The 27,371-nt window shown below is 42.6% G+C and overlaps 2 protein-coding genes across 2 annotated transcripts; one reads left to right on the top strand and one right to left on the bottom strand.

Moving 5' to 3' along the window:
* The first annotated feature begins 11 nt into the window (after nt 1–11).
* On the top strand, nt 12–4,523 carry NUDCD2 (NudC domain containing 2). Its single transcript, XM_079320130.1, has 4 exons — nt 12–349; nt 1,575–1,623; nt 2,743–2,894; nt 4,171–4,523. Exons 1-4 carry the CDS (start codon nt 161–163, stop codon nt 4,252–4,254), a joined length of 474 nt encoding a protein of 157 aa, XP_079176256.1. The 5' UTR covers nt 12–160; the 3' UTR covers nt 4,255–4,523.
* Nucleotides 4,524–8,060: 3,537 nt separating this feature from the next.
* Nucleotides 8,061–12,616, bottom strand: CCNG1 (cyclin G1). Its single transcript, XM_079320138.1, has 7 exons — nt 12,459–12,616; nt 11,794–12,057; nt 10,560–10,813; nt 9,900–9,978; nt 9,719–9,817; nt 9,289–9,483; nt 8,061–8,652 (listed from the first exon to the last, which is right to left on the bottom strand). The coding sequence occupies exons 2-6, from the start codon at nt 12,055–12,057 to the stop codon at nt 9,292–9,294; spliced, it is 888 nt and encodes a 295-aa protein (XP_079176264.1). The 5' UTR covers nt 12,459–12,616; the 3' UTR covers nt 8,061–8,652; nt 9,289–9,291.
* Nucleotides 12,617–27,371: the final 14,755 nt, after the last annotated feature.

Here is a 27,371-nt window from a genome sequence, read left to right as displayed (position 1 = left end):
GGGGCGTGGCTGGCGGCGCGCGTGCGCGGGGCGGGCGCTGGGTGGGCGCTCCGGGTGGAGCGGGGCGGCCGGAACCGCGGAGCGGTGTGGGCTCGCTCTGTGCGGGACTCACTCTCCTGTGCGGCCCGGTGCGGAGCGCCCAGCGCTGCCGGCCTGCCCCATGTCGGCTCCGTTCGAGGAGCGCAGCGGGGTGGTGCCCTGCGGGACGCCCTGGGGCCGCTGGTACCAGACGCTGGAGGAGGTGTTCATCGAGGTGCGCGTCCCGCCGGGCACCCGCGCCAAGGACGTGCGCTGCAGCCTGCGGAGCCGGCACATCTCGCTGGCCGTCAGCGGGCAGGAGCTGCTGCAGGTACCGGGCAGCCGGGGGACGGGCCGGCGGCAGCCTAGGCCGCGGAGCCGGGGGTCACGGGCTCCGTTCGGTTATAAAACATCTCTGAGGCCATCGGGTCCAGCCTGACCAGTTGACCAGTGTGTCAGTCGACTGTGGGCTTTCCTTAAACACCTCCCCGGGCAGGTCGATCCAATGTCCAGTCACACCGGTGACATTTCTTGCTGATGTCCCACCCGGAGCTCCCTGGCGCAGCTTAGGCTGCGTCCCTGTGTGCTGTCATTACTTGGGAGAAGGTTCGCACACCTGTGCCCTGTGGTGCCTCTCTGTTCTTTATCCCAGGTTCGTTACACTAAAAATTCCATTCATTGGAAACAGTTTTGTTCACCTGCACGGGGTTTTACAGATGGTGCCTGTCCTCCAGTACATGAAAAGAGAGCTGGAGAGGGACTTTTTAGAAAGCCGTGTAGGACAAGGGGAAAGGACTTTAAACTGTCAGAAGACAGTATTATATTGGATATTAGGAGGAAATTCTTCGCTGTGAGGTGGGGAGGCCCTGGCATGGGCTGCCCAGAGATGGATGGATGCTGTATCCCTGGAAGTGAACACTTCTAGGGTTGGACAGGGCTTGGGGCAGCCTGGGACAGTAGAAGGTGTCCCAGCCCATGGCAGGGAGCTGGAATGAGATGAATCTTAAGGTCCATTCCAACCCAAACAATTCTGTGATTCTGTGAAAAATAAAGATACAAATTCAGGTGGATTTTAATGTGAATGTGGACAGCATTTCAGTACACAGCTTCAGTTGCTCCAGAAAGCAAAAAAAAGCCAAACCCAAAACCCCCAAAAAACCAGCCTGAAGACAGATTTACTTTCTCATTTATAATGGACTTCTCATAGTACCTGTACCCTGCACCAGAGCTAGATGTTACTCCTGGCAAAAACACTTGCATTGTCATGACAAGATTATTAGAAGTGGCATTACCTGCTGAGAAACACAAGCCTTTTCAATGACTCCAGATACTGAAACAATTAAGCTATTAAATGCTTCAATTAAAAAAATAATTGCATAGCAAGCAATAATTCTTTAGCAGGGTACATACAAGTGTATACTTGTAGGGCCAGATTGCCCTATTCATTTTCAGCAGAATACAAGGTGGTTAAGTTCTGAGTAAAACTTCATAACTCAAGGTGAGCTGAATGCTGAGGAGGTTTTACTGATTTGTAATATTGTACCTGTCTTTTGCAGGGTAAACTTTTTGACTCTACAGTAACTGATGAAGGAACATGGACCTTAGGTAATGACCTACATCTGAAGTGGAATTATAAAGGCAGTAAAACTTTTCAATAGACACTGCAGAGTAGTTTACCCCCTCTTTATTAATGGGAAAGTTTACTTTCTTTCCATAGCTTTGTAAAAAGGCAGTTGTTATTGCTGGATGAAGGAACTGAGGTATTACAAAAGCACTTGAGACTCAGGTTAATGAGAAAATGCCACATCCTGGAAGATGTAATCATTGGGTTACAAACATTTCCATATAGTGAGAAGTTTCTTGCAAACCTTCATTTAAAGGTAAACACTTATGGTACAGTTATGTGGTATATGACTCTCCATGATTACTACTTTTTATGAGTTATATTTTTTGAATGAATAACAAAATCTACAGTCCAAGAGAAGCTGAAAGAAATTTAAAAATCACACTTAAGGTTCCTACATATAATTAGGAAAAAAAGCATATCAGGCCATTATATCATAAATACTGTAAAGTATTCAGAATATTTTGGGGTTGGCAATCATATTTGTGGACTGTTCCTCTCAGTGTTTTCCTATGATATTTATTTTAAATATTTATTGATAATTTAGTAATTTAAGCATTGAAATTAAAAACATTAATACACATTGTGAATCAAAGCCCAGTCTTAATCACTTCAGTATAACTAAACACCTTGCACATTTACTTTGAAACGTGCTCCCAATATATTCTCTATGGCCATACACACTAAAACTTAGTTCTGGCTTTTTTTGGTAATAACTCTCTGTAAAGCCTGATCTCAGTTTTTTCATTATTGCCTTAGTAGAGTTGTCTATATTAATAGATTAAATCTTTTTTGTGAACATCTCCAAGAGTTTACATTATGTTTGCAATAGAAGTACTTTTTAACTGTGTTTAATCTCTTAAAACAGCTTCAGCACCTTACAGGCCAGAAGGAGAGAGGTGACAATACAGACTGTCTTTGCTTCAGCCCTTTTTTCTTTTTAATGTTTATTTATTTATCAAGAACTTGGTTGGCATTGGCATTAAGAACTTAAAATTAATTCACATCTTGTGCTTATAAATGGTGAATTCACAAACCAAGAAAAGAGCCAACATGTAGGACTGAGTTTAAAGGTTGCTCTGTGTGTTTTCATTCTACAGAAGACAGGCAGATGATACGAATTGTTCTAATGAAGACAAATAGAGATGCTGGAAACTGTTGGACATCTCTGTTAGAAAATGAATATGCTGCTGATCCTTGGGTGCAGGACCAGATGCAAAGGAAACTTACATTGGAGCGCTTCCAAAGAGAAGTAAGTTAAAGGACAGATGCCTAGAAAGGATGATGTGGAACAGAGACTAGACAGAGCTAAAAGAAAGAAAATAGGTATTTATTGAAAGGCCTTGAAAGGATGAACTTTGGGTAGTACAAGGGCTGTACCCGGGTTGAATCCAAGATGGGTCTGTCACAAGTTTTTAAAATTTTATAAATTTTGGTTCATCTGCATACTGGAGTCAATTTTCCAACCACAGCCCCAGGTTATGATGTCTCTGCTTTTTGAGTAAGGGTTGTCCTTGATTCTCTGGCTGGGAAGGGATTGTTAAGAGAACTTACTAAGACTGAATATGAAGTTTCAGAGTTACACACTAAGCAGCAGAGAATCTGAAAAACATACACACTAAAACCCAAGGCCTCAGGACCATAGTTAATCCTTATATTTTTGTTAGCACACAGACATTATGGCCAGGAAAGCTGACCAAATGCCATGGAAATATATGCTTTAATTCAGTATCTATAAAATGCTTACAAGGTTTTATCACTGTGCTTTGAAGAGATCTGTCTGTCTACACTTTGTCTGCAGGGTTGTAAGTTCAGGTGAGTTGGGAGGTGCTTTTGCTGTTTCAGTAACTGCATCTTCCTAACAACTTTTCAATTGTTAGACTACACACAGCTTCTGTTATTATCTAGAATTATGACATAGCCATATTTACAATAAAATTTGAACATCAAACTCTACTGGATATGCTTGAATAATTAGCTGCAGAAGATGTTCCTGGCACTTTTACTAAAATTGCCTAGCTAGTTTTGTTGTCCCTTTAGCACACAACTATTCCTGTACCTGTCTGCAGAGGTGTAGAATTACGTTTTACATGCCAGCTCAATCAGCAGGCTATGTACTGCAGCAGAGAACAGTGGTTTTGTGAATTTTTTGTTATCTATCAGGGCATGTACTTAGATTTTCAAAAGGCAGTTTCAAAGGGCACCAAAAGCCAGATCTCTTTCTTAAACTTTCCTTCATATTTATTTTCTGGGAGATCTGACTACTTGCTAAGTCAAGGACACCATTATGAAATCAGTTCAGCAGCAGACAACCAAACTATGACAATTCAGAGTTTGTTGATGCATTTTCCAAGGATTTTAGTGCTGTGATAAACATATGACAAGTTGATTATTATATGTTCTTATTGCAATGGCAGAATATTAACAAAAAGCAATTTAGGGTTTTTGTTTATGGGTTGTCTGGGATTTTAAAAAGCATATTTATTCTAAATAATTTACTAAACAATTTTTAATTTTACTCCCATCAGAACCCTGGGTTTGACTTCAGTGGGGCAGAAATTTCTGGAAACTACAGTAAAGGAGGACCAGACTTTTCTAGTCTTGAAAACTGAACTTTTTATATATGATCCTTTAGACAAATTACATGTTACAGTTAAAGACTGGAATCATGTACCTGTTGAAGACTTCAGTGATCTCTTCAATGGATTGTTGTCAAAAGTAATTACTTCAGTGAAGAGAAAGAAGATCTTTTCCAGCAGAATGAAGACAAAATGTTACCAGCTGATTTATAAGCTGTGATACTAAGGCACAGACTACAGAGAATGGTGTACATAAAAAAGTAATGGCTTTAAGCAGAACATTTGGTTTGGGGTTTTTTTTTTGTTTGTTTGTTTTTTTTTTTTAAGAACACCATAGCAAAAAAACCAGTAATAAATCTACCACTTACCTTAATGCAAGGATATCTCCTTATTCTTGCTTGTCTACACTTGGGAAGGAATCTCCCAAACACCAGGCTGGGGTGCAGCTCTGTGGAGAAGGACCTTGGGGTTCTGGTGGACAATGAGCTGTCCCTGAGCCAGCAGTGCCCTGGGGGACAAGAAGGTTAATTGTATCCTGGGGTGAATCAGGAAAAACATTGCTGTAAGATCAGGGAGGTGATCCTGCTCCTCTGCTCAGCCCTGGTGAGGCCACATCTGGAGTGCTGTGTCCAGCTGGGCTGCTCAAGACAGGAGGGACATGGAGCTCCTGGAGCGAGTCCAGCAGAGACTGTGGAAGGGATTGAAGGATATCCCTGCAAGGAAAGGCTTTGGGAGCTGGGGCCATTCAGCCTCTAGAGGAGACACAGCTAAGAGATGACCTCATCCCCATCTGTCCCTGTCTGCAGGGAGGGCTCAGAGCAGGGACCAGACTGTTCTGTGGTGCCCAGCAACAGGACAGGAGGCATCCAAACAACCTTTGTCAAGACCAGCCTTTGTTCTCTACTGAATGCAGGAGGGAGCTCAGGACAACTGTTCTCCTGGGTCGGTAAATGGTGTCAGGAAGCAGAATGGTCCCCCTGTTATCCAGGAGGAGGCTGAGAACTGCTGAGCTGCTTAGATATTCATAAATCTATGGAACCAGATGGATCCATCCCAGGGTGATGAGGGAGCTGGCAGATGAGCTTGCAGAGCTACTCTCCATCATTTATCAGCAGTCCTGGCTCACTGGAAAAGTTCCAGATGACTGGAAGCTGGATAATGTGACTCCCAATTCACAGAAAGGATAGGAAGGAGGATCCTGGTAATTACAGGCCAGTTAGCCTGACCCCAGTACCTGGTAAGGCTATGGAACAGTTTATACTCACTGTCATCACACAGCACTTAGAGGATGGCCAGGGTATCAGACCCAGCCAGCACAGGTTTAGGAGGGGTAGGTTGTGTTTGACCAACTTGGTCTCCTTTTATGACCATGTGACCCACCTGGTGGATGCAGGAAAGGCTGTGTATGTTCTGTACCTCAACTTGGAGTTCAACAAGGCCTTTGACACTGGCTCCCACAGTGAACTGGAAAAGCTGCAGCCCCTGGCTTGGACAGGAGCATTCTTGGCTGGGTTAAGAACTGGCTGGATGGCCAGGCCCAGAGTGGTGAATGGTGCTGCATCCAGCTGGGATCAGTCACCAGAGGTGTCCCTCAGGGGTCTGTGCTGGGGCCAGGTCTGCTCAATACTTTTATTGATGACATGGATGAGGATACTGAGTCCTTCATTAGTGAATTTGCAGATGACACCAAGCTGGGAGCATGTGTCCATCTGTTGGAAGGGAGGAGGGCTCTGCAGAGACACTGGAAGGGTTGGGTGGATGGGCAGAGCCCAGTAAGATGCAGTTTAATGAGTCCAAGTGCTGAATTCTGCATTTTGGCCACAATAACCCCCTGCAGTGTTCCAGCCTGGGGATGGTGGGGCTGGGCAGTGCCCAGGCACAAAGGGACCTGGGGCTGCAGGTCAGCAGCCAGCTGAACACGAGCCAGTGTGTGCCTGGTGGCCAAGAAGGCCACTGGCCCTGGCCTGGGTCAGGAATGGTGTGGCAGCAGCAGCAGGGAGCTCATTCTGCCCCTGTGCTTGGCACTGCTGAGGCCACACCCTGAGTGCTGTGCCCAGCTCTGGCCCCTCAGTTCAGGAAGGACATTGAGACACTTGAGCACGTCCAGAGGAGGCAACGAGGGGCTGGAGCACAAACTGTGAGGAACAGCTGAGGGAGCTGGGGCTGTTCAGCCTGGAGAAAAGGAGACTCAGGGTGAGCTGATCACTCTCTGCAGCTCCCTGAAAGGTGGCTGTGCTCAGCTGGGCTTGGTCTCTTTCTCCAGGCAGCACTGACAGAACCAGAGCTCACAGTCTTTAGCTGCACCAAGGGAAAGGTTGGATATTAGGAAAAAGTATTTTACAGAAAGCATGATCAAATACTGGAATGGTCTGCCTGGGGAGGTAGAGGAGTCACCATCCCTGGATGTGGCACTTGTGTCATGGTCTAGTTGAGATGTTAGGGCATCTTGGAGGTCTCTTCCAACCTTGTGATTCTGTGAAACTCATGCCCAGGAAGTTCCACCTGGACATGAGAAAGAAGTTCTTTCCTGTGCAGTGACTGTGCACAGGAACAGGTTTCCCTGATGATGGTATGGAGTCTGCCTTACTGGGATTAACCAAGAAATGTCTGGACTGGATTAATCAAGAAATCCAGTGTTATGTGCTCTGGGGTGACCCTGCTTGAGCAAGGATATGGGACCAGCTGATCCCAGCCATGATAGACTATGTCTGCGATTCACTGCTGAAGAACAGATATTATTAAGATATTTACCATTTTCTCATGTGGTTCTCTAGTTGTTCCCATGCATCCTCAATCTCTTATAAAAATAAATGGGGAAAAAAAAAATCTTCATTATGTCTTAGCTCCTGCCTGGAATTTTTTCTCCAGGTACTGTTCAGGTCTAAGTCATATTTGTTCATAACAAAACAAGAAAAAAGCTACTTAGTTAAGCACATTTCAATGTTTAATTTAAAGGTATCTTGAGACAGGACAATCAGAATTGCACATTGCATCCTCTCTCACCAGGCTGACTACACCTTTGAATCATTTTGCAGGGGTCAGCACAGTGCCCAGGCAGCACTGACAGGTGTGATACACGTTTTGCAGTGCAATCACTCCCATGAGCTCACGAGAAGACTTGATTTATCCAGTAGAGAGCTTTGGTATGGAGTGTTTTGTGAATGCTTTAACTAGTTTGAGATATGCAAAGAAGGGTTTCCACCATTACAGGGAAGGATTGGCTGGCTAACACCTCATGCCACATTCTGATCTCTCCTCCTCCACTCCATCAGTCCATATGACAATCAGGTTAATGGCCTGTTGCCAACAGCCTCTGTCCCACAGTGATGCTGAATTCAAGAAGACATTAGCAACACTCTCCCAGAACCTCTTTTCATCTAACATCCAATAATACTTTCTTATTGTTCACTTCCTTGTTAGCACTATAAACCTGAATGCCTGAAATATTGACCTGGTCTTCAGAACAAACAGTTGTGTTTTACAAAGCTTCCCATTAAAGAGATCAGAGTTGAAGCAATCTTCAGTGTTTCTCAACTGGATTGCTCCTACACACAGGCCAAGATGGGGAACTAGCCTTGCTCCTCCTGTACCAATGTGCTTGTTCAGCATCAGCATTTACCTCTAGTACAGCAAAACCCTGGAAAACTAATGTCAGATTTAGGGCATGAAAGGGTTACACGGGACCCAGTTCTTTGCCTCAGTATTCATTAGGTATCACCATTGACACTCAAAAACTTGTGGCATTGGTAAACTACAGCTCTTACAAAACACTGCAGTTACTGATGCTGTGCTAGTGAGTCTTTCCTAAAGGAACACAGTTAAGTTTCTCTTTTCCCCTGCTCTACCTACTCAACATGTTTAGTGGGTATCACATAGGCTAATATTTAATGTGTCTGTGGTAGGAGGCCAGTGCCCATCCTGGCAGGAACACATGGACACAAGGTATGGCCTGAACAGCACACCAGGTGAGCTGGCAGACAGCTGCTGTTGCCATCAATACTGAGTGGGATTAGTCTTTCTTAATACACTGCAGCACTGCACTACTGCACATCAGATTTTCCTGGTATCCCATAATCCTCAGAAAATGAACCAGGTTTTAAAAATTAGTATGTAATTCAGCACCTGCAGTTACTGTAAACCAAAGTTAGATTACACAAGCTGCTCTACAAACTCTAAGGTGTTAAAATTCCTTGTATTGGGATTGTGTTATTTCACTGACTAGTAACCAGTCTACCATGTACTGACACTGTGTACTGTTGAATTAATCAAGAAAAGAACTGGTATTTGCTTGAAGGATCTTTCATCTGAAATGTTACACATTCTTTCCAGGAGGCGAGTTCTTCATTATTAAGATCATGGTTCAGACTGTTTCTCAAACATTAGTGTGCCTATTGACAGGTCAAAGGATGGTCTTCTCATTTTATTGTACTCCTGCAACAAACCCCAAACAAACCAATCAACTGAAATGCTTTCTACCAGAGCCAAACAAAGCATCAGATCTTAATACAACAACAAGACAACAGCAAAACAGCTGTTACAGAAAAATGTGTAGCCTCTGGAAGTAAAGTCTAGGTGAGGAAGAAGTTCACCATTTTTACAGGGTAAAAAACAGTAACAGGAATATCTGAATTACAGATTTTAGCCTTCACTAAGCAGTTACACAAGTAACACTGTATAAAACTGTCTTACTTGTAAGTGGCCTAAGTGACCAACAACCAGAAACTCAATCTAACAGGCTGGTTTTCTTTTTGGGATAGGAGCAATGCAAGGGTTTTTCCCCCTCTTTTTCAAGCTTCACTCCCCATTTTAGTGTGAATGTGGTCCCAATGTCTGTAGAACGTTCTGCTACCACGACACACATCAGTTCTTTCTCTAATGTATGAACACTGATCAGGTTGTCACTTCTTCAGGTCCAGCTGGCTTGAGCATGAACATGAGAACAGGCTGACTACATTCATTCCAGGAGGTAACCTATAAGGACCCTGGATATAGTCAACAGCCACTTTAACTTCTACATTATCAGAAGTTGATTTTCAAAGGTCAGAAGTTGATTTTACAAGGACTTACCTGTTATGAGATGGTCTCTGGAATGGTAGGAAGGTGTGCTATCCTGTAGTAGCTGTGTTTAAGCTGCCGAGCTGTACGTCCAGACACAATCCATTTTAATTTCTGCACATTTGGTTTGGAACACTTGCTTGAGGAATATTCCATAAGGCACTTTAACACTAGCTCCTTCCAGAAGGTCAATTCTCTGTTGCTTATCTACATGACAAGACATGTTAATAACTAGTTAAATCTTTACTTTGTGCATGTACTTTCAACTTCTTCAACAAGATAGGCAGCCAAATATCACAGACCAAATGAAAATGACTCAACAAAACATCACAAGAAAGCTACAAAAGAAACCAATATGCCAATGCACCTATCCCTTTCCCATTGTGTAGGCCCTTTAATGCATTTTTCTTCCACCCTCCCCTGAAATTTTATCTGCACATACCTTGGAATGTAACTGTAGAAATTCCAATGCCTCTGTCAACTCCAGCAGTTTTTGTTCTTCTATCTCTAGTGCCATAATAGACAGTGCCAAGACAGAAGGCTGGAGAGAGAGATCATGTTTTTAAACACTGCTTTGTTAAGTTTCAGTAGTTTAATTTTCTTTGAACTTTCAAGATATTTACCTTGGCTTTAGAAAACATGAGTCTGCAGTGACAGGCCTTAAGTTGGGTCTCAAGTCTATCAAAATTAAGGTATTTTCTCCTGTAACAAAACCAGATGAATCAATCTAGAGGAATGCAAGCTTGATCAAGGCAGCAGCACTCTGGGAACTCAGAGAAGCAGCAAGAATGTTCATTATCTAAACAAAAGCCTCATTTGTCCCAGATTACATTCAAACAGGTGTTCGGTTTTGGCAGTCCCAATGCCCAAAATAAATCCTGTGTTACACTGGGGAAGAGCTGCATTACCAAAGCAGGCTTTACAAAGAATTTCAGTGCTTACTTAGCAAAAGGAATCTTTTTTAAACTAGATTTTTGCAATCTTTACAATGAGGCAATACTTCACTGCAGCATAAGCAGAGATTTATTATACCATTATTATTGAGCAAGTTTGGTTTTCGGTTCAGAGAGAAATACTCCATTTATGAAAACAGTATTTAAAATTACAATAATATTAAACCACAGATGCTCACATTTATGACAATTACCAGTAAGGGGGAAAGTTTGTGGGATTTTTGAAGTATAGAAAGGCCAATTACTCAAGCAATTTCCCTGCTTATTTTTCTATATTCTACATTCTCTGGTCATAGGCAGTTATAGCAAAATCAAGATTAGCTATTGTACCTTTCACAGCTTAAATTCTCATGAATGAATGAATGATAGAGCTGTAGAAATTGGAAGGCTGTTATAGCTTTGACTTTCCAACACAATTTCTCCAATATGATTTTCTCCATTCTCATCATATCAGAAACAGTGAACCTATACTGGCTGATTCGAATTAAGTCAGTGGCTAAGGGCACATTTCTCTCTTCTTCTGATGCCTTCACAGCCAAGTAGAAGCAGCTGAGTCCAACACAGCCCAAGTGTTTAGGCTGTACCTAAAGAAAAGTGAATTGTTATTTTCAAAGAAGGCCTCTGATCAGCTATTACAACATACAACTATCAAACTGTAGGCACAGATCTATTTAATCAAAAAATTATAGGGGACAAGGGGTTGTTTTGCTTTTTGGAAATGAAAACTAAGTCTTTTATCAAACATTCTTAACTTTATTTAACTAAACAAGAAAACAGTTAAGCACTGTAAATTGCATCTCATTCATCTAAAAAGCAAGACTACAGAGCAATTTTAATCTGAGGTAGAACTGGCTTGATAATAGGGTTCTAAAATAGCCTAATAGGAAGCTTTTAGGACTTAAAAGTGTTGTACATATTGGGTGATAGTAAAAAATTGGGGGTTTCTAACTCTATTTTAAGCATATATATAAATTGTCTTATACCATAAACAATGCAGTCTCGATTTTTACTGCTTATTCTGGATTCACAAGTCTTTGAAATCATAATTTTCCCATCCATTCCATCAGGCTTTCTCATTTTTGTTTGAACACACAAGGAAAACAAGCTTTTGTTCTTGTCCAGATTGTACAGTGGTAATCCTGTCGTGTCTTTAATTGTTAGACAATTAAAAACAACCCAGGTCAGCATGTCACATCTTCATGGGAAATGCAGTGCTAACTAATGTTTGACCATATTTTAAGTGCTCGACAGCATCTTGATATACACAAGGCTTACTGATAGGTTGAAAAGGCAGTTAAATAAGAAGTAATTTAAGGCGTTCTTGTATCTATGCAACAGGACAGGCAGTCTGTTTTGGTCTAAGCCATTAACACGTCCCGTTTCCCAGCCCATGGGCATCCTTTAGTTTTTTCTTCTTCAGAGGAAACACTTTTCTTAACAACACCAAAATCTGAACGGAGAATACCATGTTTTAGCTGTGTGCAACCAAGAATCTCTGGAAAGAGCTAAACCTTTATTTAAACCCAAGACATTCTAGCTTCGAATAGGAATCAAAAAGCCTTACCTTCATTTTTGACAAGAACCTGTCTAAGAAATTCACAGCTAGCGAGAACGTCTCAGTGTGGAAGCCAAAGAACTGAGTTAGGCTGAGCAGATCCTTCACTTCGAAGTCCCGCAGCCGCGCGGTCATTCGCAGGCCGCTGTCGTGGGCAGCCTCGAGCAGCCTGAGGCCGGCGGCCCGGGGCTGAGCCCGCGGCTCCTGCTCCAGCATCGCGGGCAGCTCCAGCAGCGCCTCCCGAGCCTCGCCGCCCGCCGGGCTATCGATCATCTGCCACGGGAAACACCGCCGGCCGATGAAACGGCTACAGCGCGGCAAACTCCCCGGAAACCTCGCAGGCTCTGCGGGCAACGCGCAGGGAGCGCCCCGGGGCGGCCCCGGCCCCGCAGCCGGAGCAGCGCACGGCGGGACGTGCCCGGGCCTGCCCCTGCTGCGAGGGCTCTGCCCGCGGACAGCGACCGCGCTTCCGCCGCGGCACCGGGGCACGGAGCGACACGGGGATGGAGGGACGGAGGGACACGGGGATGGAGGGACGGAGGGACACGGGGATGGAGGGACGGAGGGACAACGCTCACCCCACGGAGGGATGGGAAGGGACGTGAGGGGACGGGACGGACACGGGGATGCCAAACGCGCAGCCGGCGGGACGGGAGCCGGCCGCGCGCCCTTACCGTGTCTGTGCAGCCCCGTCCCCTGCCCGGGAGCGGAGGGGACGGGCCGGACGGTCCGGAGCGGGGCCGCGGGCAGGGCCGGGCACTGTCCTGCCCCACACACGGGAGCGCTCCCCGAGCCCGCCGGCCGCCGCCCCCGCCCGCGCAGTGCCGCCCTCTGGAGGCAGCGCCGAGTAAGGCCCCGCCCCCGGCCCGGCCCGTCCCGCCCCCGGTCAGCCCGTCCCGCCCTCGGCCCAGCCCGGCCCGGCCCGTGCCGTCCCCGCCTATCCGTGAGGAGGCGCGCCCGTGCTCTCCAGGCCCGTCCTCCCTCCGGCCCGTGCTCCTCCCGGCCCGTCCTCTCCCCGGCCCGTGCTCTCCCGGCCCGTGCTCCCCCCGGCCCGTCCTCTCCCCGGCCCGTGCTCTCCCCGGCCCGTGCTCGCTCTCCCCGGCCCGTGCTCGCTCTCCCCGGCCCGTGCTCTCCCCGGCCCGTGCTCTCCCGGCCCGTGCTCTCCCCGGCCCGTGCTCCTCCCGGCCCGTGCTCTCCCCGCCCGTTCTCTCCCCGGCCCGTGCTCTCCCGGCCCGTGCTCTCCCGGCCCGTGCTCTCCCCGGCCCGTGCTCTCCCCGGCCCGTGCTCTCCCCGGCCCGTGCTCTCCCCGGCCCGTGCTCTCCCGGCCCGTGCTCTCCCGGCCCGTCCTCTCCCGGCCCGTGCTCTCCCGGCCCGTGCTCTCCCGGCCCGTGCTCTCCCGGCCCGTCCCGCTCGCCCCGAGCGCGGGCCCGCACTCCGTGCTCAGCCCGGCCTCGCACCGTCCCGGGCCGATGCCATCGGTTCGCTCCTTGTGGCGCTCGGAGCTCCCAGAGCGTGCACACAGCCCCGCTATAAATGGCTTTTAAAGCATAAATGGCTTCTAAACCCTTGTGATGTCTCCCGGATGGGATTCCAGGCCTGGGCAGATGCTGTTAAAGAAGTGAGAGTGGAAGCATCAATCCCAGGTCTCATGCCACAGCCCATCTGAGAGAAAATGAATTATCTTTCGGTGCTACAAACTCTAAATCAATCTCTTGCTATTGGGTGACATTCCCATATAATTGCCCATGAATACAAACTCAAGAACTTCAAATATTCACCGATGCAGCATATCAGAAATAAAGATTATACTAAATCAGATGTCATGAATACGGATATTTATGTTGCCAGTAAATAAGTCTGAGTTATCTAAATTAAAATTCACAATTATATATTGCAAAGGAAGTGTTCTTTTTTTTTTTTTTTTTGAGAGTTGGAAAACATTTGTGGTGTTCTTCCTGTCATTACTATGCACATAATAATCATGTGAAGCAAATGATGCTTGTTTTAAATAGCTTTTATTTCTCAAGTTGCTCTTAAAAATAGACTAAAGGAGTGCTGTAAAAAGCAGTAGGCTGTGGATCTGGTTTGAAACCACTGACAGCAGGCAAAATCACTGGCCTGTTTTTTGTTCTTGCAGTAAGGATTCTGGACTGAGGTGACAGCATGGAAAAGCAGTTCATGTTGATTAAATACAACATAGAAGTTATGATTTAAAAATGTTCTTGGGCTTAGGCACTTGGCAAACAGAAGCCCAGAAGACTGGATAGTAAAGATGCTACATCTCCTCTCCTAGTTGTGGGTCCTGCCCCTTCAGTGGCTGTCGTGCCTGAGCCAAGGACAGGATTTGGTGTGGTTTGGTCTGAGGGCACTCACGGCTCCGGGGCTGTGGCCGTGCAAGCTGGGAGGGCTGCAGGCTCAGCCTGCCGTACAAGCAGAGTGCATAGCTGCAGGAGTGCTGTTTCCCCCTTTTCTACTTGTCTTTCAGGAATCTCAGTGGCTGTTTAATGCTCACTGTCACGGTCAGCACCTGCAGGGCTTAGCTGTGTGCACTGGTCTCACCTGAGGCTTCCCCCATTCTCCTTGCCCAAGATCCAGGAGCCTCAGCTCAGCCCAAGGCTGGGATCCAGGAGGGACTGTGCCTGCCTTCTCCTCTGCTTGGCCAGACGTGTTTGTTGGATTTCCCAGATGGGCCCCGGGCTTGGGGTGTCCCCTGCTTTGTCTGGTGGTGACAGGGCAGCCCATGGCTGCCACCAGGCTGCCTCTGCTCCTGCTTTGGGGTTGGGGCTTTCTTGGTGAGGTTCTGCCCTGCCTTTGCCAGGGTTGGCCTCAGCTTTTTTTGTTACCTCCTATAGCAAGAGAACTATATAGCTTCTGGCACTCCTTTCTCAAGACAGCTAAATAAATTAATGCTGTCTTTTCTCCCATTGCTGTGTGTTTTATGACTATAGCATCAAAATTAACATAAGGATTCTTTAAATTATTTTTTTCCCTGTGATTTCAGTTAAAAAATACATTACTGTGACAGTGTGATTTCAGTTGAAAAAATAAACTACTGTAACAGCTGGAAAGGTTTCTCCCTGCTCCTTCTCTTGTGTTTGTTCCCTTATTATAATAATTGTCTTTAGTTCATTAACATAATTGTACAGAAGTGCACACAAGAAAGAAAAGTAAATGAAAGGAAATAGGTGAAGCTTCCCAAGTAAATGTAAGATCCTGTAGGAGATTTGATTTGTCTGCTGTTATTCTTTTACTGATTCTCATTATATCAAATATGTCAGAGGAGAGAGTAAAGATCTCTGAGATGGGTTTAAGTACAAGAGCTTGCTAATACAGGTGAGAGGTGAAGGAGACAAGTATTTAACTCATCTGGACCTGCCTTAGGGAAAGTATGTTCATAATACTAAGTCCAGCTTAGGCTCAGGAGAACTGTGGAATTCTGATTTCAAAGCTTGCAGAGGTCCAGGTTCTTAAATGTATTTATGTATCTAACACCCACTCTCTTTAATGTAAAGAATTGAGATGTCTAAGCTTCACCAAAGAAGAAAAGTCACAGAGACCAGAGGGGGCATCAGTTAGCCCTGGCAGTGAGTGATTTGTTTCAAGTGTAGATTAAATTAATTCAAAAGTTTCTTGTGTGTCTTTTGCTTTACATTGCATTGTTCAGATTTTAATCAGAAAAAACTCTACAGGCCAAAAAGAAAGGCAGTGAGCTCTGCATTTCCTTGCTATAAATCATTTGAGAGAAGGACACTTTGTCAGATCATAGAGATTGTAAAACCTTTCAAAAATACCAAATCTTGGAAAGAATTTAGGTGCTGTAATTACCAATTGATATTCTTACAATGATCTTAGTCAAGCATCTCCTTTATGCTTTCTCGTCTCTTTATTTTCTAAATAAAGAAGAATTACATGTCAATAACAGGATATCTTCTTTTTCAAACTAGAAAGCGTGTTATTGTATATTGTGTCAGTGAAGTTGCCAGGTTAAGGAGACTTTCAGGGGTTTCTCTGCCTTACCTTGGACAAAAATAATGCTTACACCCCTATTTTGGATAGGGATAATGGCAGTCCATTAACTCTTTTTTCCCTATTACTGCACTGGAATAATATGTAATCTATATGTCTCCTGTAATCTATTATGTCTCCTGTCTGTATCTGGTATCTGAGCTATATACTTACTTATGTGATCTCTTTGACCTATTTATGTGATGCATTGATTTTAAAAATTTTTTTTTGCCCCCAAAGTATTTATATTGACATAGTTCAGGGAAATGCCTTGCTGTTCCCCCAGCCTTTGTTAAGAGCACCATCAAGCATTGTGAATATGTCTGCTGTGTAGTTAGCTGCCCTAGAAGAAGAGGATGTGGATGGGGTATGAAATCATGCAGTGTAAATTTAAAAACTAGCAGAAGTCATGTAATCTTCATGGTTATACCTTCTCTGCCTATAATTTTCAGCCAGGTGTTTTCTACCACTTTGACAAGATTCAGGACTTCTTTTTTAGGAAGAGTCATGGTAGCTGGATTTGGAAGGATAATTTGTTGAACAGACAGGGAAGGCTGAGGCCAGGCCCTTGTGATGATTAATAAGCCTGTAAAATTTTGTGTGTTTTTGTTAATCACCTTAAGAGGAGCAGCCTGGGGAAAGTGTCATTTTCCTTCAGAGAGGATTTTTAGAAATACTAAAGTCATTACGAGACAGTACAAAGTCATGCTTCATGTTTCAATATTTTAATTTTTTTTTTTTTTTTTTTTTTTTTTTTGCTTATGGATGGAATGTTTCCAATGGTTGTGTGGTTGCTGCACATTTGCTTTAGGCTTACTGATAATGGGCTCATTGTTCTGACTACTCTTCCAATATTTTAATTTTTTTTTGCTTATGGACTGAATGTTTCCAGTGGTTGTGTGGGTGCTGCACATTTGCTTTAGGCTTAGTAATAATGGGCTCATTGTTCTGACTACTCTAGAATAACAGTTGGTGAGCTCCCTAAGATGAGATTTGACATGATGGAAATACACAATTTGTCTTTTTTTTGTTAAGAAAAGAAAATTAGGAAGTCAATCACTTGCACTTGGAAGCTTGTTTTTTATTTTTTAAAAAAGTCAACTTTTTGATAACTCCCAAATGAATGCAACTTGAATCACTAATTGAGAGCTCAGGAGCTGTCAATGGTTGAAAAAAATTTGCTAAAAAATGTACCTGGTGTCAGGAAAATTAATCCACAAACACCAGAGGCTTATGCCCAAAAAGGAGACAGAAGAGTCCTTTTTGCTTTATTCAAATAAAGGGAGAGGCCATGGGGCATTGCCCTGGATCTCTCAAATTTTTGGAGGACACAGCCTCCTTTTTATCCTGTTTTCCCAGCTGCTTTTCCCTCTCTCTTTCCCCATGGGCTGAGGTACTTGAGAAGCACAGACTTCCCAAACACCTGATATCTGAGATTCCCCTCTAATGTATAACCCTCCCTTTAAATTTTTAATTCTTATAGAATTCACAGTTATTCCCTGTTGCTTCTTTCATCTTTCAATATCCAGTTTCATTTATCAGCAAACCTACAGTTGGCTTGTAAAGGCAAATACATTTTCCCATTCATCAATCAGTGGAATCCATCCCATGGCTTCTTCTATCTCTCAGTGCTGGTGTTATCTACCAGCAGATCCACAGCTTGTTTGGAAAGACAAATCTGACATTCCTCTCCCTGGTGATCTTTGGCACTGTGCTTGGCTGAAGAGCATGGCATGACAAGTAATTTTTAATTTAAGTAATTTTTGTTTGATGGATCATATACTACTTGGAGATAAGCAAAAATACACAGACAAGATTGTTGCTTGAAGGTGTTATTCCTGCCACAGCCTCTAGAAGAAAGGTGACACCTGGTTATGGGAGTTTGCCTTGTCTGGTTTGTGTCTTTTTAAAGAAGAAATATTTTGTCCTGTTACCTATGCCTTACTTTCAAGGAAAGAGGGTCTGCCAGTTCTTACTGTGATTTACCAAATGAGTTAAGTAGTTCAGGTAGTATTTTAAACAGCCAAGAGTTAAATATCTTTTATTAAACAGTAGATTTAGAGTACAGCAGTTGCCAAGTCAGTCACTCTCCATGTTGTTGGGCCAGCACTGTGGTTAGAGCTCATGCAGAATATGTAATATCAGGATATTTCAGTTCATGTGCAGAACATTCTTCTTTTCAAAAGCTGTTTCAGAAGAAAAATGGACTGGTGTTCACAAAGGCGGAGCTGTGATTAAAGGACAGGCTGCTTTCCTGATGGCCCCTTTTGGTTGTAGTGGAGATCTTCAGATAACCTGATGAAGTGAATTTTGCTCTTGCAGGGAGAAACCATAGCAACCTGCCACTTTAGAATGCGTGGTATATAATATATCTGTCCTTCAGATAGTATTTCACAGTCCATAAATAGTAATTTCCTGATGTGTGAACGTAAAATGTCAGACAAATGTAGCTGGAGTGACAGCATTGTCTCTGGGGTAAGCATGAGTCCTGTTGTGCTGCTTGTCTGCTGCTGCACATTTGAAAAGCAGGTCCCAGAGGAGGGCAAAAGAAGTACTTTTTTAGTTTTTAATACGTGGGTGAGAGAGGTGCTGTGAAATTCGGTTATTGAAAGATATGCTGCAGTCCCCCAGTGCTGCTCTTACCTTGCCTTCCAACCTGTATGTGCCCCTACTTATTTTTGTCATAGTTTCCTTAAATTATGGTATATCTAGTTCCAGGTTTTTGGTCAGTGGTCTCTGAGGAGGCTCAAACAGTGCTGGAAGCGCTCAGTAATCCTGCAATGGGAGCAAGTACCCTTCAACCTGCTTACAGCTGGCCAAAGCTGCCAGCTGTTTATTGAAAACATGGAAAACATTCCTCCCTGGTTAAATAAATAAATCCTTGTGAGCAGCCTCACTGACTTCTGCTCGTGTCACCCTCCCCCTACAAGATCTGAAACACTGAGACAAGTAATTTCTGCAGAAACCAGTTTGTGAATTCAGCTTATGAGCCTCAGAATCTGGTGCAGTTTTAGGGACTGAGCTACCAGTCAGAAGGGATGACTGGATGACTTAGCTCTTTTTTTTGTTTTTTTGTTTTTTTGGTTTTTGGTATTTTTTTTTGTGGAAAGGGCCAAATGATTAGTGCATTGAAGGAATAAATAGGTAAATATTTAATGATGTTGCTAGGGATTGATTGAGACTAAACAGCTAACTAAATGTTTTCCTTAAAAATATTATCATGACTCCAGCTTGTGTAGGGAGTGTTTAAAAATCAACTTAAATGGCACAGAATGCTTTTTATGAATGTAAGTTTTGTGGAATAGAGGCATTTCAAATAGCTTTTTTGCTATAAATCAAATGTTAACAGCCACATTTGTTAAAAATGCTGATTTATTTTGATAGGGCTGTGATTTACTTCAGATGAGAGGAGAATAGTGTTGGTTGGTTGGGTTTTTTCTGTTTCTGTGTCATAGTGGGTCAAGGCTGTGCTATTCCTTCTGCTCCTTTAAACTGATCTGGCTCCTTATTGTTTGTGACACATTGCTTTTGTTTAAATTTTGGTTACTCAAATTTTCTCATCACGACTCCATTTCCTTGCATTTTTTAAATATCATACCTGTTCAATAGCAGTTTTTGTCCTTCTGCCTCCTTTAGGTTGGTTTTTAATCCACCCTTGAGTAGTTATGCCTTTAGGAATAACAGTGGAGCACATTTAAGCTATTCCCATTGTCACAAGTTTTTGTTCTATTACCTTTCTGTTTGATCTGAATCCCAGTTGTTTCCAGCTTTTGATTTGTCTGCACTGCATAGTTGGTGTTTGTGTGTAGATGGATTTGGCACTGAAATCACTTGTTACCACTCGTGTGGAAGCAAATGCTGTGTATTTCTTGGTTTGGTGATTTTTTTGTTGTTGTTTGTTTACCCAGGTGTACTAGCAGGTTTTTCTCCTTCTCTTGCTTGGGCATCTAAAAGGAATCACTTTGTTGAGAGGAGACACTTAAACTTGAAGGAAAATGTAAATGATGGTATGTATTCTCAGATCTGTACCACCAAAACTAACGATCCAAACAATCGTGTGGCAAATTAAAGCCTTTCCCAGTAGGTGGGAGATTCATCCTTCTCCCAGATGAGGGCAGTGCTGGCTCATGGATTGCACATCCCTGCTCGTGTTTAAGGTAACACTCATTACAGACTGAGATTTGGTGGATTTATATTAGGAGTTACAGAGAATGTGTTGTGGAATTATTTTTATAAATTCAGGGCTGAGAAATACAAGAAAAGAATGTGAAGGGAGGTATTTTTATATGGAGGACTTTCAACTTAACCTCTCCTAGAAGGATTTTTGAGTTTTTAAGAAAATCAGGACAACTTGCTGAAGGGAATAAGATGCACTCACTTGACAAATAGAGTTTGCAAATCTGTATCTGAAGTTTTCTAGATTTTCAAATTATCAAGTTTGGCAAAAATGAAGAGTAATTTTTGCTGAAGAATTATTTTCCATACACAGTGTTTCATTTTACCATTTGGTTTGATACCCACCAAATCTATTTACATGCACTTAAATCTTGTACTTTTAATTGCTACATCCTCATGTGGCTGCTTTGCAGTAGCAGATATGGAAGTTTGAGATGAGTAATTTCCCTTCCCCTTGCCTTAACATGAGACCCATCATGCTTTTTTAATTGGCTTTCATTATTAAGCAATATTAATGGATTTGAGAGAGAATAATGTATGTTGTTGCAGGTGTTTTAAGGATGTTGTATTTTGAAATATGACTTTTCTAACAATTGAGGACTTTTTGATATAGCATCTAGTGACAAAGTTTTTGGGACTGTTAATGTAGCAGTGAAGATAAGATTGTAACTAGACAGATAACCTGCTGAGGTGGCACAAGAGCAGGATTAAATAATAGAATTAATTATGTAATTGGGTATTATGGTTTTAAGAATCTGCTGCTATTATGTCCAGTCTGCTTTTGTTTGTTCTCTGCTCAGCTTTATATAAGCTTGTGCTCCAGTGAGTCTGCAACTCTGCCATCACAAGCCAATGATGATGCAGAAGAGTGAGCTGAGGTCTCTGCAGAAGACTTGGCAGATGGTTAAATGAAGTGAAAGAGTAACTCCTTGCAAACACAACTGCTGCTGAATGATGGGATGTTTGTATTTATGTGCCTGCTGACACCACTGTACATGACAAGAGTTTCCTGAAGGCTTTGCTAGAGCAATGTGGAAGATGATTATCTAATCCCTGGTTGATGAAAAGTGGTAATCACTGGCTTTGAGGTGACAGGGATCACATCCACACTTCAGTTCTGAGTGTTAACTGCTAGGCAGAGCTTTTATTTTAAGCTTAAGAACAAGCATATTAGCTCTGCTTGCAAATAATTTTAACTATAATTTAAGAAATTTATCTGGCTAAACTTTTCTTTGTTGGATTTATCTAGTAGTATGCCAGTGGAGTCTTGTACCATAGAATAACATTCCTGCTTTCTGTGCCTGGTAAGCCGTGGCATAGATGGGCCTTGGAGATGGGACTCTAAACTCAGTCTGTATAAAAACATAATCAAAACATTTTCAAGGTATGTAGGCAACAACTTCTGATGAGATGAGGAAGGTGCTGGAGGAGTAGGTCTGCATGCAGTCCAAGGTGTAATGCAGGCTAAATGTGCTGTATTGTGTGGCTGCTGCCTCCTGAATGTGCAAAAGGAGCAAGTGGCACTTTTCAACTGAGCTGTGCACTTTTGTGTGGGAATTTGTAGTACAAATATACCTTGTGTGCTGAATGGTGCCATCCTGGCACCTGCCGATCTTCAGGCCCCCTGCTGATATTCTCATTGTAAGGAATGTGTAGGTTAAAGCATCCTTGCTGGACACTTCTTGTGCCTCAAGTAGTGGGCTCCAGGAGGGGCTGGCTCCTTCCTTTGAGGCCACTGGTGCATGCATGGTGAGAGCAGTGTGGTCAGTGACAGGAGTTCAGGAATCTTTTCTTAGAAAGTGGACAGGGCAAACACCCCTCTCGTGTTTTGCTGAGCTTTGTGGCTACCTGGAAAACATGTGCTTCATTAAGAATGCAGGTGTAAATTGTCAAGCTACCTGAAATAAAACCAATACTGATTAGTTAAATATTTATGGGCTCCTGACTGGATGTTTATTGTGTTGTAACATAGTATGGTTTTCAGGTTACAGTTGTGAAATAAAATTAATTCTGATCTTGGCTTGAGAAACCCTTCCCTAGGAGGCATTTGCACTTGGCTGGCTGCTGATCTGAATCTAGCACAAGTCCAGGTCTGAGGAGCTGCAGAAGCATGGAGAATTATGGTAGCATTCTGTTTGCAAACCTTCTATTTAACATTTATCATGAGGTTTGTGGATATGTGTATTGGCCAGGAAGCCTAATGCTGTGCTCCATGTGCACTGGGTGTTTGTGGAGGGAATCTACATTTTGGAGCCTTGACAGGTTATCTGTGTGCTGAGGTGTCAGAGACAAGGGTCAATGCCCTTCCTTTTCATTTTGGGTACTCTTCATTACCCTTGGGAAGCACAGTCTGCAAATTAAAAGGCTGTTTGTCAAAATGTCTGCTTTGAATAAAGAATTTTATATAAGGTTAAATTTCCATGTTGTTATCTGTCTTAACAAAATTGCTGTTGCTTCTGTCAGTTTCTTAGGTGTCACTTCTGCCTTTTTTATTCCTGTAAATGAGCTTATACATTATGCATCTAGAAGCTATTTTTTGGTATTCCTCTACAGAATAAAATAAAATATGTGGCAATCAATGCTGCTCAGAAAAACTGTCATATTTGTGTTCCCAGACTTCTAGGAAGGTTAAAACCCTGTAGCTGACTCAAAGGTGATAGAATTCACTGTAATGGATTGCACAGAAAATCAATAGGAAAGAACTAGTGTTTGAAAATGTTATTACAAGCTAATGTCAGATTTAAAAATATATATCAGTAAGATTGTTTTGTGGTGGTGACATGAGAATGTGTGGTTTATGCAATTACTCTGTATACAGTTTCATTTTTCTTTCAGGGTAATGAGCTTCTTTACACTTCAGTGTTTCATACCTTTCTTTGTCTTACATCGAATTTGATTTAATTGTAACGTGGAACTTTTTTCAGACTGACAGAGGTAAACCTATAAAGGCTGTCTTCATAATCATGGCTGTGAGATAAAGACCTGCAGCATGTCAGATGTTTGTTTTTGTTCCTTTCAGCACTCACTTAATGAGTGTCTCAGTTCCTACTGAGGAAAATAATTTAAGGAAGATATGAATTACCAAATACTTCTTTGTTTATCCCAGTAGAATAACAGAAAATGTGTTTCTTGCTTGTCTTGTAAAAAAAGTATGGTTTTGTTAGGAAGTATTTTAGAACTTCAAGCAGAAATCAAAGGTTTGTCAACAGCTACCTCCATAAACTTGGCATTAACAGCTAATGTCTTGATTTACCTAAGCAAAGAGTAAGTTGAAAAACTGGCTAATAGAAATAATCTGAGTGGTTTTAATGTGTGCTACAATCAATATAGCCGGTAATTTGTAAGGTCCTATGGCACTAAATTTCTCTGTCTGACAGGACTAGGTGGTCAGGATGCTGTACTGTCCATTATTTTTGTCTCTCCTGGTCCAAGACATCTTTTCAACCTCCTGCCTACATTTGTGATTTCCTGTGCTTGCTGTGCTGATAAATCTTCTTTGACCTGTGTGTCTCAATCAAGAGCTGCTTTGCATTGTATGAAGACCCATCCTGCTGCTGGCAATGTGTAAGGAATCTCTGCCCTGCCAAAGATTTTCTGCTCTATCTTTTTACTTCCTTTCACTCTGAGCTTTACCCAAAATCTGCATTGCTCATTCTCTGCTAAGCAGAGGCATATTCAAATGCTAATGACACCATTTGTAACCTGGCCATAGATAATGAAGAATTCAATGAAGGAAACCATTTAGGGCACTTGTATTCAGTTCTTCCCTGGGCATAGAAAGTTATGAAATCCCTAGGATCCAGCCAGGAGCTGTGATAGTGATGTCTGCAGTCCTACCCTGCTGGTAGTACCTGTAGTCATCACTAGGCATTGACTAGACATAATGCAAGACCTCCCAGCTTTAATAGTCAAAGCTAAACTGTGAGTGAAGGAGAAATGGCAGCTTTTTTGGTGAATCCCTAAATCCTCATTCAGTATCTTTTATCAGAGGCAAGCTTTGCTTCTCTTTTTTATTTTTTTTGATCACTCTTATTTGGAACACCTATGAGACAGCACTGAAAGCCAGTAGATTTCTTAAAATACTCCAGGGAGATTCTACGCTGTAACTCATCTCAGTGTTTACTTTGTAATTGTAAAGGCTATTTCTGATGGGTAGGCAAGAAGGATTTAGAAACTAAGACAGAGATTTTACTTATTTATTTGTTATATTTAAAATTAAGTCTTTGAACAGAGACCTATTGATCTGTTGAGAAAATCTCAAATATTTTCTCCATGTGATAGGAATCACTTATTTACAACAGGTAGTTATTTGAACTTCTTTTCCCCATTAGGTTCAGACAACTGAACTCCCTGCATATCCTCCCAACTCTTAAAGATTGTGTTTTGAGTCTCCGAGGTACTAAAGCACTTTAAGAAGCAGGAAAGAAATGTGCTTTTTGTAGTGCCTACCATGTTCTAGATGGCCTCCTGAATGCTTTCATTTAACTTCTCATGCACTAAAAATAGTATTTTAAGGGTAAAACTGACAAACTGTCTACTTGTTGTTGTGGATATATGTGAACAAAATATTGCACTTAGGTACATTTTAAGTACATAAGTGACTTGTGCTTTAATGGAACCAAGAATTTCAGTAGAAGAGAACCATCTTTGGTTGGAGAAGGAAATGTAAATTCTGGCTTATTATACCTATAATCCAGGAAGAAAGAAAAGGTTTTACTGCCAGTCATGCAGAACTGCATTGGCATCTAAGGTATCTTGAAATTTCTTCATCTTCATTCATAATGTTTCAGTTTATAGAATGCTTTGGTTTAAAAGTTTACTGAATGCTTCAATTTATAGAGAAGAATTTCACTGGATGCGTTTTTATTTCTTAGACCTCCTGCAAGTCTGCAGCCTGTGCTTAGTTTTTTTTACTGATTTCTTGAAGTTCTCAGTCACCATCCTTCTTGGGGCTGTCTTTCTTGTAAAAGTAGTTTTATGCTTTTGTGACTTCTCTGAGGTGCTGATGTGACCAGAATTGTTCTGCATGCAGAGGACTTGCTTTTCCAGATGTGGTGCTGAGCATTCACCATGACAGCTGAAGTCAACACACATCCACATGTCTGGAACTTAAGCCCCGAGGCCCAATCAACCTTTTGCTGAAATCAGTGCAGAGACTGGCAGCAGTGGGGGCTGACTGAGGACAGAAAGTCTTTTGAGGCTAAATCGGAGTGGGAATATAATGAAATACAGCTCCAGTGCTGGCTGTTGTCCAGTGCTGGCTCATCTGAGCTCTGTGCCTCTGTTGCTTGGCTTTGTTTCTGTGAACAATCATTTTAGCACTTTGAAATGTAACATTTTGAAAGCTCCTTCTGGCACAAGCTCTGTAAGCGTGTGAGTGGCCATGTTTTGTTTGTATCCTTTAGACGGTGTTCTGGGGAAAAATATAAAACTCATTTGTGCTGTTTCTTGATTTGAATGCTGTGGACTTTGTAGGATTTTTCCTCAGAAACAGAAGCAGACAGGCCCTTGCTTTAGAGTAAGTGAAATAAAATCACACAGGGACTGTTTTGCACTTGTTCCCCTCCACAGTTATTCCAAGTCTCTCTTTAGTGTGCTGCTCAACACAGTGTGTCTGAGCCAGGACTTCTGGTCAGTGCTCAAAAGGGTAATTACAGGAGATGAACCTCAGTGCTCTAGGGCAAACCCTAGAGTGGATGAGTAATACTCTTACACCTCTTTTGAATGCAAGGAGCAGGGCAAAGGTTTTCACTAGAGCAGTAAACATTGCAGTGCAATTTTGAGGGTTTCTTATACAGAAAATATCTCCTGTTTCACGCCTCGCCAGCTAAGCTGCAATGGGACCCCAGTCACTTGTAGGCACAAGGATTTGTTGTTTGGTTTTTTTGTTTTGTTTTGTTTTCACTTGTTTGTTTTGTTTTATGCTTTGTTTTCATGAGTCAGTGTTTCACTGCAGTCTGGACCCTTTCACAGATCCAAACAGATCAAAGACTCATAACTTAGAATCACAAATGAAACTGATGTTTGTCAAGTCTGAATGGATTGTGTGTTTTAATTCCTTCTGTTTATTTAGTGATGTTCAAGCTTCTAAATCTATGTTTCTTGACAGTTTTGTCAGCTATCAAAAAGAAATCTTACTTTTTATCTATAAACCCACAAGTGCCAGACTCTTGTTTCTCACTGTTTCATGTGAACATGCTTTATGCTGAAATGTATGGCTGAATTGAGGCAGCTGTGTGGAAGGTGTGTTAGTGAGTCTTGAACTGCCTGAGTGAACCAGGGGTGTTCTTACTGAACCTGTATGGAAGAGAAACAGAACAAAATAATCTGCCTCTGTGAGACCAAATGCTTAACTGGTGAATGAGAGCTGGTTAAGATATTTTTGACAAAATGTTTTTCTTAGGATAGGCCAGTTTCAACAAAAGTTTGGTTTGAAAAGGTTGAGATGTTGCTTCTGGTCAGAACTTGGAGGCTGGGCCCCAGCCATCAGCAGTGCATATTTCCTGCTCCTGTACTTCCAGTTATGGGGAACTTGGCTTGAAGCCTTGGCTATTCAGGCATTTCTGAAGTAGAGATTGAAATAAATCTTGTCTACATCTCTGATAATAAACCAGAGGAATTCAGTATTATTGGGTCCTTCTGGATCTTCAGAACCAAATTCCATTACTGCTTTTTAAAGGTCTCATCTTCAATAATGAGTCTGTGCTAAAACTGATGTGGAAAACCATACCACTTGACCACTGTATTATGTGTGAACATCAAGAGATGTCAAACAGTCCTACCTTGTGTAATATGAGTCTCTAATGATGGATCCTTCCCTGGAGTACCAGAGGAATCTGGGACATGTATTGTCACTGCTCTGTTCTTCTTTTCTCTTTGATAAACTTTTTGATTACCAGAAACAAGCATTAGTAAGAATTAGTGCTGATTTAAAGTATTAAACCCCATTCATCTAAGTCTGGTTCTGTACTCCAACTAGATGAGGGCTCCCCAACAGTAAAGGTGTTCCTTGTGCATTCCTCTTTGTTGGATTTGATTTTGGATTTTGTGGATTTCAGTGACCTTAGTGATAATTTGCAAAATAAATACTGTTTGTTCAGAAGCTTATCTAATCCTTTAGGGCTCTGTAGTCCTCTTAAAGGTGCTTGAATTATTTGTTCTGCTTTTTTTGGCATTTTGCAAAGTTTGGAAGCTGAGTAAAACTATTAGAGGAAATTGCCATACAAATGGCAGTCACTGAGACAGGGGTAACAAAGAGTATATTGGATGTAGATGGAGGAAGCATTAAAATAATATTTGTAGTACTCAGTGGTACTGCAGCTCAACAGATACAATAAGTGTTTATGTGGGCTGAACATAACCAAGTCAAATATCCTGATTTAAATGGTGTTCATGATGTAACCATA

The sequence above is a fragment of the Erithacus rubecula genome (genome assembly GCF_903797595.1).
Source record: "Erithacus rubecula genome assembly, chromosome: 16".
NCBI classification, from domain to species: Eukaryota; Metazoa; Chordata; class Aves; order Passeriformes; family Muscicapidae; genus Erithacus; species Erithacus rubecula.
This window is presented reverse-complemented; position numbering and strand designations above follow the sequence as displayed.

Bases quoted from the DNA above. Each gene is read 5' to 3' on its own strand.
- NUDCD2 (XM_079320130.1), top strand. From the start codon at position 161: ATGTCGGCTCCGTTCGAGGAGCGCAGCGGGGTGGTGCCCTGCGGGACG. The intron at 350-1,574 runs GTACCGGGCAGC...TGTCTTTTGCAG, and splicing joins GCGGGCAGGAGCTGCTGCAG to GGTAAACTTTTTGACTCTAC. The intron at 1,624-2,742 runs GTAATGACCTAC...TTCATTCTACAG, and splicing joins TGAAGGAACATGGACCTTAG to AAGACAGGCAGATGATACGA.
- CCNG1 (XM_079320138.1), bottom strand. From the start codon at position 12,057: ATGATCGATAGCCCGGCGGGCGGCGAGGCTCGGGAGGCGCTGCTGGAG. The intron at 9,979-10,559 runs GTACAATAGCTA...GTTTTGTTACAG, and splicing joins GAGAATTTAAGCTGTGAAAG to GAGAAAATACCTTAATTTTG. The intron at 9,484-9,718 runs GTATGTGCAGAT...CTTGTCATGTAG, and splicing joins TTCTACAGTTACATTCCAAG to ATAAGCAACAGAGAATTGAC.